We start from the raw sequence: 15,971 nt of genomic DNA, 5'->3' as shown, positions 1-15,971 counted from the left end.
AGGCTCCCAGCCTTTTCACCTCATTTCTCTCTATCCCAGCAGGTGTGGGATTAGCTGGTTTCCCCAAGGTTCCACCAGAACCAAAAGTCCTAAGGAAAACTGAGCCATCTAAACCTCGCAGCCTGATTGGCAGAGAACCTACTGCTAACATTTGTGGTTCTTAGACCAAGGCTAGCATAGGACTGGTTAGTGTCTATACCAACAAATACACTATATCTTACAGGCATTATAGACAATCTTCATAACCTAAAGCAGATTGTGCTACAAATGCATCTCTTGATCCTACTTGATGCATCATAAGGATACCCCTTTCTCCTTACTAGGACTTTGCTCACCTGGCTGCCAGCACATGTTCTTGTGACTGGCTGTAAGAGGAAGTAAGTTAGAGCAAGCATATTATTGGGGATAGGCAATTCTTCAGCATGTGTATTCTCTTGGAGTGGGTGAGGTTTTGTGGCCTGCAATGCGCAGGAGGTCAGACTAGATGATCATGATGGTCCCTTCTGACCTTACAGACTGAGTCTATAAATTCCAGTCACCTCCATAGGTGGGATTTTGGAAAGATCAGGATAGCTGCTGGTAACCCAATTAAGTCAACATGTAATAGGTTTCTTCTCATATTCTTAGTTTGCAAGTAGATGAGCTTTGTTAGTGTGGGCAATTCCTAGAAAGCTACATCTTGGTTCACAAGGAAAGACAGGAGCTAACATCCCAGGGCCCTCTCCCTTGGCCAGTGTTCATCCAGTCCCTGATCAACATGTCACTTCTTGCCACTTCTGTCACTCTTGTATTAGATGGCAAATTAAATGCCAAAGAAGAGCAAAACCCATGTGCGGCTAACAGTTGTTAGGCCTCTTCCTTAGGTCAGTCGTATGAGATCCGGATGCTAGATAACCGGAAAATCGGGGAGCTGCCTGAGATAAATGGGAAACTGGTAAAGGTAAGTGAATGAGAATGAGTGTCCTTTTTATACAGACATCCTCACATAGGGTGTCCTGCCAATGCAGCACAAAACCACGCAGTCTGCACGGAGAGATCCTCTGGGCATAGGAATTGATAGGTGCTTTCAGGCATTCAGTGCCACCAACCTGCACAAGGTGCTCCCCAGCCGGTGTGGGATTAGCTGGTCTCCCCAGGGCTCCACCAGAACCAAAGGCCCTACGGAAAATTGAGCCAGCTAGACTCCTCCACCTCCTTGGCAGAGAATCTGCTGTTAACGCTTGAGGATCTCAGGTCCAGACTAAGGTATGACAGTCCAGTGCCAAGAAAAGAAAATGCGGTTGCACACATCTCCTGAGGGGTATAGAGGTGAGGGAGAACTTTGCATTGTGCAAAAGGACGCCCTTTCCTCCACAGCTAATGCTTCACCTCATTCCATCTTTGGACGGATCTTTGAACCATTCCCCACAAGCACCCTGATAGGGAAGAGCTGGGATAAGAGGAAATGCTAACTTGGTGGCTTGTCACTCACCTCACAGGGCCTAGTTTAACTCTTCGTTTTGCCCCTTCAGCTTCTGTGTATGGCTCTAGGTTTCTCATATTCTCCCTCCCTGCTCTTTCACTGAGCTGGTGAACCCTACTGCCTGAGCTGCTTAGTGATGGTTGCGGGACTGGACACACGGTGATTCTCTGTTCCCTCTAGAGTATATTTCGAGTGGTGTTTCATGACCGGCGGCTGCAATATACGGAGCATCAGCAGCTTGAGGGCTGGAGGTGGAACAGGCCTGGGGACAGGATATTGGATATAGGTGAGTGTCTGCAGCAGCCCGGATAGGGCATGAAGAACAGATCTGCATGTAGTTTGTCTTAACTGTTGCAATTCCCACTGATCCAAACCTCTTCTGTGCTCTAAGTAACCCAAGAATTATTTTTATAGGCAAGAAGAGGGAAGAATAATGCTTTGCTCCCCATAAAATAGAGGGTAAATTATTGCATTTAGTACTGACTCGTGACTTTAGCTGGCAGTTCTGTTTTGAATATGACCTCCTAAGCCCTTCAGGAAAAAAAGTGACTAACTCATCATTGTAGGTATTAAAGGGTTTAAAAACATTGTGTCCCTTGTTCCATGTCCCCTGCACAACAGGAGCCTTCACTGTAATACACAACTTTTCCTAGCTGTGGTCTCCATATTGCTCTGTCTCCCTTGCCACTGCTACGTGGCAGGCTAGGATTGAGGTGCATTATCAAGGCTGGGCGTGGGGAAGCTTGCACAGCATCTGCCTGAACTATGTGGAGTTCTAGCCAAACTCCTCGATCCCTTGATTTCTTGCACGCTGAACTTCCTCAAGAAATTCACTCCGCTCTGGTTCCTGCAGGGCAAGTGAAATAGAGATGATGCCCCTGTCACTGTACTTGGGCTAATACATCCAGAGGGTCAGAGACTCTTTCTGCCTTGTGCTTGCCCTCCAAGTGTGTGTTGTGCTTCCACAGATATCCCGATGTCTGTGGGTATAATTGACCCCAGGGCAAATCCAACACAACTAAATACAGTGGAGTTTCTCTGGGATCCTTCAAAAAGGACTTCAGTGTTCATCCAGGTAAGTCAGGAGTTGCGGGGAACACCCAGCTCCTGCTGCTCCTTTGCAGCAACCCAGGGGAGGGGAGAAGCTGTGCTAGGAAAAAAGGCTCTTTCCTGGGTCAATACTCAGAAACAGCAGACAACTGGGTTTTATAGGAGCTGGGGAAGGATCTGCACAAGAGCTCCCCCTAGAGCAATGGATGAGGGTGGCATTGTCTTGTTATGGTATGAAATAGGAAGTGTCTCTGGCTAGCTATAAAACAGTGAAATTGCCTGTGCATTTGGGCCAAATTGTCAAGGGTATTTAGGCACCTAGTGGGATTTTTGAAAGCATGTAAGCTAGTTGGTTGCTGAATTCCTATTGAAATCAATAGGATTTGAGTGCCTAACTTGCTTAGCCACTTTGAAAATCCCAATGGGTGCCTAAATATATTTGAAAATCTGGTCCTTTGGGCCTAGAAGGAATAAACTGGAAAAAGTGTGGGTGGGGTTTACAATCTGCTTTTCAGTTCTAGTGATCTTGGGGTGTCATTTGTAACAATAGTAAGTTGGAAATCTTGTAGGCAGAAAGTGAATTAAACACACACCCCATACACGCACACTTCTGCTGGTGTTTCTTTAACGCCTTAATGTTCGTGCTATCCAATGCATTTCTATCTCAGCCCTGCAGTGCATGCATCTCACTGGGATGTGTCCAGCTGAGTGTGAGACTTTAGGGGGAACATTTTGCCTTGAATGGTTACCAGGCATGTTCTTGTTCTGCAACGTTGGCTCTCTACTAATGGTGCCCCTCCTGGTGACTTTTCTCAGGTGCACTGTATCAGCACAGAGTTCACCATGAGGAAACATGGTGGCGAAAAGGGAGTGCCCTTCCGAGTCCAGATCGACACCTTTAAAGAGAACGAGAATGGGGAGTACACTGAGCACTTGCATTCTGCCAGCTGCCAGATTAAAGTCTTCAAGGTACCATATGCGCTGTGGGCACATCCTGCTAAAGAGCTAGAACCAGACACAAATGTCCCCCAGGTGAAACAATCAGGGAGCAGACCCCAGCTGACTCGGCTGCCTCAATGAACTGCAGGGACAGGGCCTTGCCTTTGTACGCCACAGAAGCAGCTCCTTGCCTGTCGTGACTGGCTCCCTATAAATACTGGTATATAGGCAGCAAAACTTGTAGGCTGGGAGTAATGTAATGACATCCAAGGGGACTTTGCTTGTGCTCTCCTAGGCCTTCATATCTTGGCCTTGGGCAGTTTTCTCTGTTTTAGCTTCTAGTTATTGTGGGATAGGTGCTAAAAAATTGTTATAAATCTAGTCCCTCTCTAGCCCCTGGGTTCATGCAGGCACAAGTGAAATGTGTGAATGTAATATGAGGTAAGGATCGGATCAGTGGTTTAATGTCAACATAAGCCTGGGGTGTGACTATCTGATCTGTCCTTAGCTTTTGTGGGGGGTAGTAAGAGGAGTAGGTAAAAGATCAAAGCCTAGGGATAGCCCTAGAGGAAAGGCTGCTTGCCAGCAGAACTGCTTGGGTCTGGAATAGATGGCCGATGGCACCCCCAGGATGTTTGGGACAAGTGACGCCGTCTTAGACAATCTTTGTTCCTGCATAATAATACAAAACCCTGGACAACTTCCCTGGCTCCTCTCCAGCCCCAAAGGGGAGCCCAGCACAGAGAGCTGTCAGAATGGCTTGGTCTAGTGGCTAGGGTGCTGCACTAAGACAGGAGAACAGAGGTTCTGGGCCCAACCCTGGCACTGACTTGCTGTGCGCCTTTGGGCTAGTCACTTCACCTCTCTGCTTGTTTCTCCCCCTACCTCTTATCTGTCTTGTCTGTTTAGATTGTGAGCGCTTTAGGGCAGGGACTATTTCTTAGGCTATGTGTACACTACAGCCTGTGTCAGCAAAACTTATGTCGCTCGGGGTGTGAATATTCCAACCTCCTGAGCAACATAGGTTACAGCAACATAAGCGTTTGTGTACACAACGCTATGTCAGCAGGAGAAGCTCATAAGCTTATAGCTTTTGCCACTCACGTAGGTGGGGTTTTTTAATGCCGACAGGAGAGCTCTCTCCCATCAGCACAGAGCGTCTTCACCACACCGTGCACTATACATATAGACATGGCCTATGCTTTGGTACAATGCCCAGCACAATGGGACCCTGATCTCGGTTGGGTCTTCTGGGTGCTACGTTAGTACAAATATATAAGATATGAATGTAACCTCTAGCATCCTGAGCTGTGATATGATGGCCTATTGGCCAGCTCACTCTCAAGAGCAGGATTGCCACTCTGAACATCTGCACAGCTTCTGTTTCTAACACTAGGAAACATGGCAACAGATGCAGAAAATACCAAATTCCCTTTGAAACCAGAGGAAGAACCACTCAGCTATTCAGAAGTAAAGTCCTGCTTACCAGGCTTCAAGCTGGTACATGTTAGGACAGAGGCATAAACCCTTTGCAGATGGGTTGGCTGGTAGGTAGGTCTGGGGGCATCTCCATCTAGTGTCAGAATGATTCATGATCTTCATGCACTTGTTACCCACTCTTACTGACTGTGAAAAGCTGTTACCTTGCAACAGGACTTCTAGCTGTTTATCCTACAGGCAATCTTTATATGCTCTGTTTGGATTCCTGGTGGAAGTAGCTGCTCCCATTTTGAAGTATAAATAACCCTTCCCTCTCAAGAGCTGATGGGTGACAGAGATCACAGGAAACTCTTTTGAACTCCGAGTGGCTGAGAGCTTGGCAAGGATTTGACTACATGGAATCAGGTTAATCTGAAACCTGTCACTAGATACAGCCACTGCACCTGTAGCACAAGCACTGTTTGGGCTGCAGATAACATCAGTGCCTGGGGTAAATCTGCGTGTGATCCTTTCACTGCAGGAAGATTCTCGGGACATTCCTATCCGCAGGCGTAATATCGACCGTGGGAGTAGAAGTCCAGTGTGGCTGTGTTTTTGAAAGTGGCTTGTGAGGGCTTTTATCAGGTCTTTTCCCCATGTGGAGTTTTCCCCATGTGGGTCATCTTCCCAAACCTTTGCAGAGACACTTGACGCAGACCCAAACTGAAATATGGGGCAGAGCAGGGATGCAGGTTCTGTTTTTTGAACCAGCTGATGTCTGCTTTAATGGACCTTGTTGCTCTAGTCGCTGTTTCTAAGCCGGGGAGGGGAAGCTGCTCTGCAGGCTTAACACTTCGGCAGGAAAGAAACTCCAGCGTAGCATTTCAGATCCTCAGTTTTGAGGCGTCTGGGGGAAAGCATGGCGCTCCATATGTCTGCATTAAGGAATCTGGTACCATTGTAACTACATCATTGCAAACCGTCCGGCCAGGTCTACACTAGAGACTTGTATCAGTTTAACTACGTTGCTCAGGAGTAGCAACATATTTATACCAACATAATCCCCTGTCTAGAGAGCCTCTCATGGAGGTGGATTAACTCTGCCAACTCTTCCGCTGGCATAGGAGCATCTTCACTTAAGTGCTTTTAAGTGTAGACCTGCCCTTTGTGTAGACATGTAGCAGTGTTTACACCTGTGCAGCTTACTCTTGTATAGGCCTCGCTTTGCACTGTTGCAGCACATCTACATTAGGGGTTTGCATCAATGCAACTATGTTGGTGTAGTTGGGCCAGAACAAATTTCATTAATGCAGAAATGGCCTGAGGGCCATAGTCCTGGGAAGCACGTTAAAGAACCTCCAAATGCAAAGGCAGTTTCTTCAGAATCCTGAACGGGAATTCCATCCTTCATTTACAGACAGCTTGAGTTATGTTGTCTAACAACTTACACTGAGCTGTGAAAGGGTGTGTGCGCCACTAACCTGCTTACATAGATGAAAATCTAGCAAGGAATTTCATAAAGTGCAGGAGGTGCGATAAAACAAGTTATTTGAAGGCTTAAAAGCAAGCATGGAAAAAGAGATGAACTGAAATAGTCTGTGAAATGTTGCAGGGAAGAGCTTTGTAGCCAAAAGAACTTGGTGACCCTTTCAGTTCACTGCCAATACTGTGCTTATACCAGCAGCCCTATGAAATACCGAAGTGTTGGAAAAAGTACTCTGAGTGTTAGCATGCAGAACCCAATTCCCTGCATGCATCCAATGAAGTGAGCTGTAGCTCACGAAAGCTTATGCTCAAATAAATTTGTTAGGCTCTAAGGTGCCACATGTCCTCCTTTTCTTTTTGCGGATACAGACTAACATGGCTACTACTCTGAAACAATTCTCCATCATCTCCCTTCCCTGATCATTGTCAGCTAGTCTATGCCAAGGAGCCAACACAGAATTATTCCCTACAGTAATTGCAAGTCTAGCTTTAAACCTCTCCAGAGGTGAGGTAGAAGGGGAATGGGGAATCTTACTAGTCTCCTAAAGGAATAGTCTCCTTGAAGCCCTAAACCATAATCCCTAACTCTTTAGTGCTTTTCATCAGGTCTTAGAGCACTTTACGAAGCAGGTCAGTTCCATTATCCCATTTTACAGATGGGGAAACTGAGGTATAGAGTGGTGAAGTGACTTGCCCCATGTCACCCAGCAGCCCAGTGGCAGAGCTTGGAATAGAATCTAGGTGGTCTGATTCACCATCCAGGGCTCTTTCCCTTATGCTGCAACAGACTTAACCCAGAACAAATCTGCCGCCACCCCCCCCCCCCCCAATGTCTTTGCCCTGTTAGAGCTCATTGGCATGGCATAGCATCCTGGTCTGTGCCTAATTCCTTTCTGAAAGATTTTTTACTTTCTAGTTAAGATCTTTTGAAATCTTTTCCTGGGGGAGGGCAGATAAGGTTAGTAGGGAAAACATCTAGTAATATGAAGATCTGACACAGAGAGAGCATTATTCTCTAATTCTCTGCCCATACCAGCCGGGCTACCTTCCCCTAAGGCAGCGGTTTGGAATCTGTCCCCCAGCACAATAACCTGAAAGATTCCCAAGCTCTCTGTCAGCTTTTCTATTCTGTTCCAGTTTCCATCTGTTTCTTTATGCAGCCAGTGTGAATCTAACTCTCCTTCCTGCATTTGGCTAACTCCCTTCCAAGATGCCAGGCATTTGTGATCTAATAAAAATGTTGGACTTCCAGCCCAAAGGAGCAGATCGAAAACAGAAGACGGACCGAGAGAAAATGGAGAAGCGAACTCCTCATGAGAAGGAGAAATACCAGCCTTCCTATGAGACCACAATACTCACAGAGGTAAAACATCTTGGAGGTGTATTTGGCTGCTGGAATCTGTCTCTTAGCAAATCAGCTTGGTTGGGGGTGACCATATCATTCCATCTCTTGAAGGGTCATTAAACTGTTTGGCTCTTGAGCCCAGATGGTGGGTGTGATAAATAGTTAGATAGGGTGTAAGAGGCAGCTATTTCATTCTTTGGACCCCCATGCTAAACTGATTCTATATCCCTTGGGAAGTGCTTCAGTAGAACAGTTTGAGTATTTGATCTGGTTAGAGTAAATTCTGTGGTATTTCTAAATTCAGTAACAGGCTGCTTGATTGTGTGTGCACGCTCTGCAGCTGGCCCAGTGGGAGAATCTTAAGCAAACACACAAAATGCCCAGGAGATCTGACTCCAATCCAAGAGCTCACTGTTTTGAATATTGTAATTTGAAGACTGTCCAGTGTTTCACAGGGTCTGTACTATCCCTATACATTGTAATGCAGCAGTAAACTAACTCTTCAGAGTAAAGCTGCTTTTTGCAGATAACTGCTATAGTCTACATTTAAACAGAACAGATAACAATTTTGCCCTAGAAGCCAGTTTAAAGCTAAATCTAGACAAAGCAGTTTGTAAAAGTTAAAAACAATACTGTGACTTTCCTGGGGATCTCACAATTGGCTTTTCATTTCTAGTGTTCTCCGTGGCCAGAGATCACTTACGTCAACAATGCACCATCTCCTGGCTTTAATAGCTCCCACAGCAGCTTTTCCATTGGTGAGGGGTAAGTGTGGGCAGTGAGAACTTCTTGGCTGGCTGTCATCCTCTTCTGACTTCCCTGAGGGATGGAAACATTTGAATTGTCTGGTGACCTTATCCTAAATGATTTCCTAGCATTTGAGAACCAGCAGCTAGAGCATCCTATTTAAAAAGCGCTAATAGCAGCAAAAATGGCAGCTCCTGGAGATCTAGACTGTTGCTCATTTTGATCACTAACATGTACAGCCATCTTTGCCCCTGAAATGAGAACTGAATGTGCATTTGTGTAGCTGTTCTGTCTGTGTTCAGCCATCAGCCTTCCCCTGGCATATTCATTTGCTCACGTAGTGCCGTTCGTTGTTCTGCGGGGTATTTCATTTCCCTGGCAATGATATCGACGTGGTCACTTTGCTACTTGCAACCAGCCATGCCTACAGGTTTCTGAGCCCACTTTCTAAAACACACTGGGTGCCAGTCATTGCGAATCGTGATTCACAATAGAATATGTGACACCTTTTGTCAGTGTATTTTAGAGGCATCAGACTGGGAGGGGGGGAAGAGCAGACTCCAACCACGTTTTAATTTTTTTTCTCAAAATCTAGAAATGGCTCTCCAAATCACCAACCCGAGCCACCTCCTCCGATCACAGATGTAAGTCCCACCTCAAATCTTATGCTTGTGGTAAGGATGGTGTTAATCCTATTTTCTAAATTTACTGTTGGAAGTTTGTGGGTTTCTAGGTGTCTATGTTCAGGAGCTTGCTGGTATGCTGCAGTATGGGGTCTCTGGGCTTGTCTACACATGAAAGTTAATCCGGAATAAGGTAGGGTTTGACTTTAAAGTGATTTAACTATTCCGGGTTAGCTCCATCTGTGGATACTCTTATTCCAAATGAATTTAATCCACTTTCAGATAATTTGGAATAAAACACTCTGATTCCAGAATAAGAGCATCCAGATGTTAATCAGGAATAGTTATTCCAGAATAATTCCCCATGTAGACAAGTCATCTGTCTCTGGGCTGTCCAGACTTCCCTTGAGAATAAATTTCATAGACCATTTTAAAGCCAGAAGGGGCTGTTATCATCTAGTCTGACCTCAAAAACACAGGCCAAAGAAGTTCACTAAGTAACTTCTACATTAAGCTTATAACTTCTTCCTCAGTGGCTCCTACTTGGCGAGAGAGGCTGTAGAGTGAAAACTCTGTGAAGCCATACGAAAACTTTGACAGTGGTTGAGCAGCTGGCATGCTGTGACCTCTGCTCTGTTTTGCTGACCAGCATTATCTCATTGTGGTGCTTCTGCCCTCTTACCTGTCCGTGTTGTGTCTCCCCCCCCACCCCCACCCCAGTTTGTCTGTATTTCACCTGCTGTCTCTAGTGTTATACTGAAATTGTAAGCTCTTTGGGATAAGGACCATCTTCATTCTATGTTTATAGAGGGCCCTGATCCATGCCTTGGGGCCTAGGTGTTACCATATTACAGTAGTAATCTAGCTGACCTGTGCTACAGTTTTAATACAAATGGCTTGTGTGTTACCTAGTCTAAGGAAAGTAACCATTTTGTTCCCGTGCCACAGAACCTTCTTCCAACGACAACGCCTCAGGAAGCCCAGCAATGGCTGCATCGAAACCGCTTCTCCACGTTCTCCCGGCTCTTCACGAATTTCTCAGGTTGGTGATGAAAGCCCAACTCTGCTCACTCCTCGCCTCAGTAGGCTCCTGCTGCATTCCCTCCTGAGGAGGTATCGATTGCTGGCAGTATTAGTCTGTGCAAACTCCGCTGTGATGCGTTGTATGAAATTTACCTCTATCTTCTTTAAATGAACCATTTCTACTCTTCTCCCCCCCCCCCCCCCCCGGCTCCTTGTTTTAAATTCCAGGTGCAGACTTACTGAAGCTAACGAGGGAAGATGTTATCCAGATCTGTGGCCCTGCAGATGGCATCAGGCTCTTTAATGCGTTAAAGGGACGGTGCGTATACTTGTAAAAGCTGAGAATGAGCATTGATTTTTATACCCCTCAGAGCAATGGCCATGGGATGTCTGCTTCTCTATCACTCTTGTAGTTCTGGGCCTTATCTACCCTAGAAAAGGTTGCCGGTATAGCTATAGTCTTAGTGGAACCCAATGATAGTGGAGATGCAGTTTCTCCCAGCAAACGGACCCTTTTACCAATATAACTACATCTGTATTAGTGCTCTTGCCAGCAGAACTATGTTGGTCACAAATCCCACCTCATCGCACCCCTGACTGATGTACTAATCCAGCAAAACTTAAGTGTAGACTGGGCCTCTGGCTCATCAGTGCATTGCTGTCATGATGCCTAGTGCCTCCGTAAACGCGAGACAAAGGAGGACTTCTGTGGCATGACAGGAAAATGTTGTGACAGGTTAGAAATGTCAGGGCTGACCTTATTCCAAAAACTTGCAGGAAAAAGCCATGGATTCCACGGATTTGTTGAAAAGCCTACCACAGTTAGAAGCAAAATCCTCCTTCAGGATCTGGCCTTAGAGTGATAATCCATTTCAGAAAAGGCAACGACAGTACAGCTTGAAAGCCAAAGTTAAGTTGCGGCTGATGCTTGGGAGCTAGAAGGTCCAGAATTCAGATCTAGGCACTTGTGAATTGCTTGTGGCAGAAAGAGTAAGCCTGCAAGAAAATTGGAAGGTCATCTGGATGAGTGGGGAGGAAAGGATTAGGAAGGATGACGGTGTTCCAGAGGAACTCGATGAGTTCTTTGCATCAGTTTTGGGGTATCATTGAGCAGTCTGCCATGGATAGAACAAAAATAGAAGGAGTCCAAAGACAGGCTGTGAAAATGATTAGACGGGTCACTTCCAGGTGAGGAAAGGTTGGGTTTTGTTAAGAGAGGACAACAAGGGGATGCAAGGTGAGTAAAACCTATGGAGTAGAGAAGCTAAACTGGATGCTTCTGTTTATCCCTCCTTGTAACATAAAAACTTGAGGGCATTTGGTGACATTGCAAAGCAACCAATACATAATAGCTAGTGGAAAATAGTTATACATTTTGGAAAACTAACTCCTGGAACTCTCTGCCACAAAATACCATCCAGGGCAAGAATGTAGTAGGGTTCAGAAGAGGATTAGATGCTTCTAAGGGCATGTCTACGCTACTGCGTTAAATTGGTGCAGCTGTACTGACGAAGCTGTGCCTCTGTAGCACATCTGATGAAGATGCGGTAGGCCAACAGGAGAGCATTCTCCTGTTGGCATAATTACTGTATCTCCGCAAAAGGCGGAAGCTACGTCAGCAGGATAGCATCTCCCACCGACATAGTGCTGGTGTGGACAGCACTTAGGTCGATGTAAAGGCTCGGGGGTGTCATTTTCACTGCCCTGAGCGACGTAAGTTACATCGACTTAAGTGGTAGTGTAGACCAGCCCTAAGAAATACTTTGTCATATTTTTAGGGCATAAGGCAAACCAGTAAGGGTCCAGATTCTCAAGAGCTCTGCATATTGGGTGCTGAGCAATTCTGAGAATCCAGACCTTTGTTGAGGTGCCTGAATAAAAGCTGAGCTCTCTAGAAAATCTGGACCGGATCATTAGTGCTGGACAGTCGCAAAATCTGGCCTAGGTGACGTGGGTAAAAAGAAACTTCTCTTGTGGGCACGTTCCTCGATTAGGGAGCTTTCCTTGAATCTCCATGTGAAGCCTCTGGTACTAGCTTGCAATTCCAATCACCCTGTGCATGAGATGGAGGATCAGCTAGTGGAGAAACTGTTGCAGGAATTGCAACCAGGCAGAGAAGCACAGAGCCACCGGTGGTGTATTAATATCGGTGTGTGTTTTGGGAGAGCGTGGATTTCTGATAAGGGACGGCAAGAGTCAGTGGTAGTGTGAGCATTCCAGGGAGTTAATGTACCAATTCCAATGACTGGAGAGAGAGCACTAAAATGTTGTTGCAGCTTTGCATGGGGGTGGAGGACCAGACATTAGTCATCTCATAGCTCACTCAATTCAGAAAATGCTGTGACAAGCTTCATCTGTTTCTTATGCCAGTGTTATCCACTGCTCTTGCCGCAGCCTAGCATCTCCCTGGTTTAAACCCCAGCCCATCTACTCCCAGTTGCTATTAATCCCACTTAGGAGGGCTGAATGGGACACTTAGCAGCCAGTCGTCATGCCTGTGAGTCTGAATGCTGCCTGATTTCCCCCCCCCCCGCCTCCTTTTTTGTGCGTTGTCTCCATGAAACAAAACTTGCTTTGATCTCCCTCTTATTTCTGCCTGAAGACAGGCCTGTATGTCTGGTCTTCTGCATCAAAGAGCCTGAAAAGTGGAGCATGGAACCTGAGCATCAGGGAAACTGGAAACATGCTCGTGGTAAACTCAGTGGTATTCACCTGTCCCACCCTTCCTCCCACAGGATGGTACGGCCCAGGCTGACCATCTACGTGTGCCAGGAGCCTCAGCAGCTGAGGGACCAGCAGAAGCATGAGGATGGGGAGCTGGCAAACAGTACTTTCTTTGGTAAGTTTCCAGAAGGGGTGATGTGCTTCCTCCCCTCACAGGCTGTGGTCATGGCTTAGTGCTGTGGGGTCTCTACAAAAGTAGCAAGCAGGGTAACAGTCATCTCAAAGGAGAAGCAACATGGTCCAGTGGATAGAGAATGGGACAGGGACTCCAATGATCTGAGTTCTAATCCTGGTTCTTCCCCTTTGGGCAAGTCCCTTCCCTGCTGATGCTCTGTTTCTGTCTATTTTAAGCTTTTTAGGACTTGATATTCTCTCAATATGTGTACAGTGCCTAGTAAAATGGGACTTCAGGCTCAGCTGGTGCCTCCACCATTACCATAATGCAAATAATCTCACATAGAGGCATACAGGAATCTTGTGCAAGCTTGCCTCCATTTTCGGCTGCCCTTGCTTATGCTAGCCTCCATCATTCTTGCTTTTCTTTTGCTGTCAGAAGGTGGAAGACTTTCATGGAAGATAGCCCTACTGCCTTCATGCTGATGCTGGGGGTTGTTGGCTCCCCTCACACAGCCAGCACTTGGGGGAAGGTTGAGTGGGGTTGGAAGGAGGGCTCTGTGCTGACCTGCCATCGTTCCAGCCTGCCGTTTTTTTCCTCCCCAACCAAAACTGTGGCTGCGGCATCTCATTGTTGGCACGATGCCCGTGCTGGGCTGATAAGTTTTATAGCTTGTGTGAGAATCTAGTGTGGCCTAGACACACTGACTGACCTACTTTTCTGGAGTGGCTTGATTCCAGTACGTCCACTTTCTGCATTCTGGGAGGAAACTGCAAAGCCAGTGGGCTCTGTCCTCCCTTGTTACGACTCCATAACCCGTATGCTTCCCCTAGTCACCTCCTAGGCAATGGCATTGGTATTCCAACGGGGCTCGTCAGTTGCACTTTGATTTCTTTTGGCTGAGTGGAAATAGCTGGGAATGGTGCGGAATCACGTTTGGCCACTAGTACTGAGATTGGAAGCTCTTTGGGTAAGGAGTGTCATTCCGTTCTGTTTGTACAGTACCTAGCACAGTGGGGCCCTGTTCCATGACTGGAGTGCTTAAGCACTACCATAATATTTACAGTATTCAGGCAGCTCAGACTCTGTCACAACAGATGATTTGGAAGCTAACTGTAATTGCTCTTCTCCCTGTTGCAGTATATCATGCTATCTATTTGGAAGAGCTGACTGCAGTGGAACTGACAGAAAAAATAGCCCAGCTCTTCAGTATCTCCTCCCGACAGATCAGCCATATCTACAAACAAGGCCCTACAGGAATACACGTACTGATCAGCGATGAGGTAAGTGCCTCTTGGCACTTAGCCTGGAGGGATCTTCAAGTCATGGTGGCTCAACTACTTTAAGTCTGTTGCAAACCTGGTCTGGTTCTATGATCTCTGACATGGGGAAACGTGCTAAGGATTCCAAATGGACAGGGGTGGTTTGCCCTTTCCGGGTAAACAGCTTAGGAGCCCTACGTACTGGTCTGCAGAGCCCAAGGGGCTCGATTTTACAATTGCATTTATGCTCTCACCTGTAATACTTCTTGCGTTCCTCAGTTCAAAACATTAATCCTGAACCACCCAGCCCCATGAGGCAGGTGTTATCCCCATTTTACCGTTGCCAAAACTGTGCCCAAGGACGCAGAATTGGCATCAGGGCCCAAATAAGGCCCTGGAGGGAATCCAGGCTCCCAGTTCTGTGCTTAGGCCATGGCACTTAAGATCTGAGCCACCCAATGTTGTCTGTTTTAAAGGGAAAGTTGGAATTACTCATTTAGAATGGGTTTCCCAGATTGCTTTGTGTGCAGGGGGCCTGAGTCTTAGTGTAAATAAGACCCCTTTTGTACCACTCACGCAATGTAAGGGAGCCTTAAAGTTGGGCACCTTTATATTTCTAGAGAGCTGGGAAGGAGCATTGGTGTAAATGAGAATCAGGCCCCCTAATTCACTTAATACTTAGCCATCCTGTCTATGGGCAAAGTCCTGAATGATTGCCTAGGTCTCTCTAACTCCTGTGGGATCCATATAACCCTCACTTCCCAGTGCAACTGAACTGCTAGGAGAAGCAGTTAGCTGCAGCATGTGTGTGTCCAGCTGCAAGTCCGCTTCAAAAGAAGGGAAGTGAGATGTCCAGCTTCCCAGCTGGGCTTGCTACCTGCTCAGCCCACTTATCTACTACTGGCACAAACTGGTGGGGTAGGTGCTGCGACTCCTGCCATAAAGGTTGCAGAGAGATCTCTAGAAAGGCGAACAAAGCTTTTAGTTATATCCTCTATGCTGGCTACTGGGACTTGACTTCAGGGATGTGCCACAGGAAACGGAGCCTCTGCCTTGAATCTAAAAATAAATGCAAACGTCCTGAGCAAACGCTGCCCGTCCGAGATGTAACAATATTGCCACTAATGCTTAATTATAACCAGACTGTCACAGGATGTCCGGCCCCTAACAGGGAGATGAGCCTTAGTCCATCTGCGACCAGCTTGTCTCGCCTCCCCAGGTGTGGACAGTGGGATGTGGGACACAGTGAGGCACTGCTGGTCCCTGCGGCGGGAAGGGCGCTCAAATGGGAGTGCTGGCTGCAGTTTCTTAAGCTTCTGCCGTAGGCTTTTTCCACAGCTAGAGAGGCAAGTTAAGATGGGGGCCTATCTTTTCATAAGGGGCCAGCCACCCTCTGAACTGTGCGCTCTCGCTCGCTCTCTCATATTTTAGGATTTGGGAAGGGGCTTCAATATCTGAGGCAGGAGTCCTAAAATCTGTTCTTTTGTTTGATTGGGTGGAAGGGAGGAATAATTATTCCAGGTGGTGCATTCTATACATCCCAAAGCACTGTAGTGGCTGAATAGCTTCCAGCTCTTTCAGTGGGCCATGGCTAACTCCACCATTGAATGACTAATTCATATATGAAATTGAACCTCGGTCCTAAACTTAAACACTCGCTAATGGATTGAACTGATCTCATGGCTTCTTTCAGATGATACAGAACTTCCAGGACGAATCGTATTTTGTTCTGGACACAATGAAAGGTAACTGCAATCATTCAATGTGCTTTATAAAA

The 15,971-nt window shown here is 46.6% G+C and overlaps 1 protein-coding gene across 3 annotated transcripts in view; it reads left to right on the top strand.

The window, feature by feature from the left end:
• Positions 1 to 15,971, top strand: part of TFCP2 (transcription factor CP2) — a 38,309-nt gene that overhangs the window by 19,543 nt on the left and 2,795 nt on the right. The window contains exons 3-14 of one of the 3 annotated variants that reach the window (XM_038378425.2): positions 864 to 940; positions 1,643 to 1,748; positions 2,431 to 2,537; positions 3,329 to 3,481; positions 7,608 to 7,718; positions 8,377 to 8,465; positions 9,043 to 9,091; positions 10,019 to 10,112; positions 10,322 to 10,412; positions 12,829 to 12,932; positions 14,073 to 14,215; positions 15,888 to 15,939. In XM_038378425.2, coding sequence (XP_038234353.1) covers positions 864 to 940; positions 1,643 to 1,748; positions 2,431 to 2,537; positions 3,329 to 3,481; positions 7,608 to 7,718; positions 8,377 to 8,465; positions 9,043 to 9,091; positions 10,019 to 10,112; positions 10,322 to 10,412; positions 12,829 to 12,932; positions 14,073 to 14,215; positions 15,888 to 15,939 — 1,176 coding nt within the window. Of the gene's footprint in view, positions 1 to 850; positions 941 to 1,642; positions 1,749 to 2,430; positions 2,538 to 3,328; positions 3,482 to 7,607; positions 7,719 to 8,376; positions 8,466 to 9,042; positions 9,122 to 10,018; positions 10,113 to 10,321; positions 10,413 to 12,828; positions 12,933 to 14,072; positions 14,216 to 15,887; positions 15,940 to 15,971 lie in introns of all 3 variants that reach the window. The other 2 variants (XM_038378424.2, XM_043506598.1) reach the window with 2 other exon arrangements.

This window comes from Dermochelys coriacea, chromosome 20 (genome assembly GCF_009764565.3).
Source record: "Dermochelys coriacea isolate rDerCor1 chromosome 20, rDerCor1.pri.v4, whole genome shotgun sequence".
NCBI lineage: Eukaryota > Metazoa > Chordata > Testudines > Dermochelyidae > Dermochelys > Dermochelys coriacea.
Note: the sequence above shows the minus strand (reverse complement) of the source record. Positions and strands in the feature narration are given on the sequence as shown.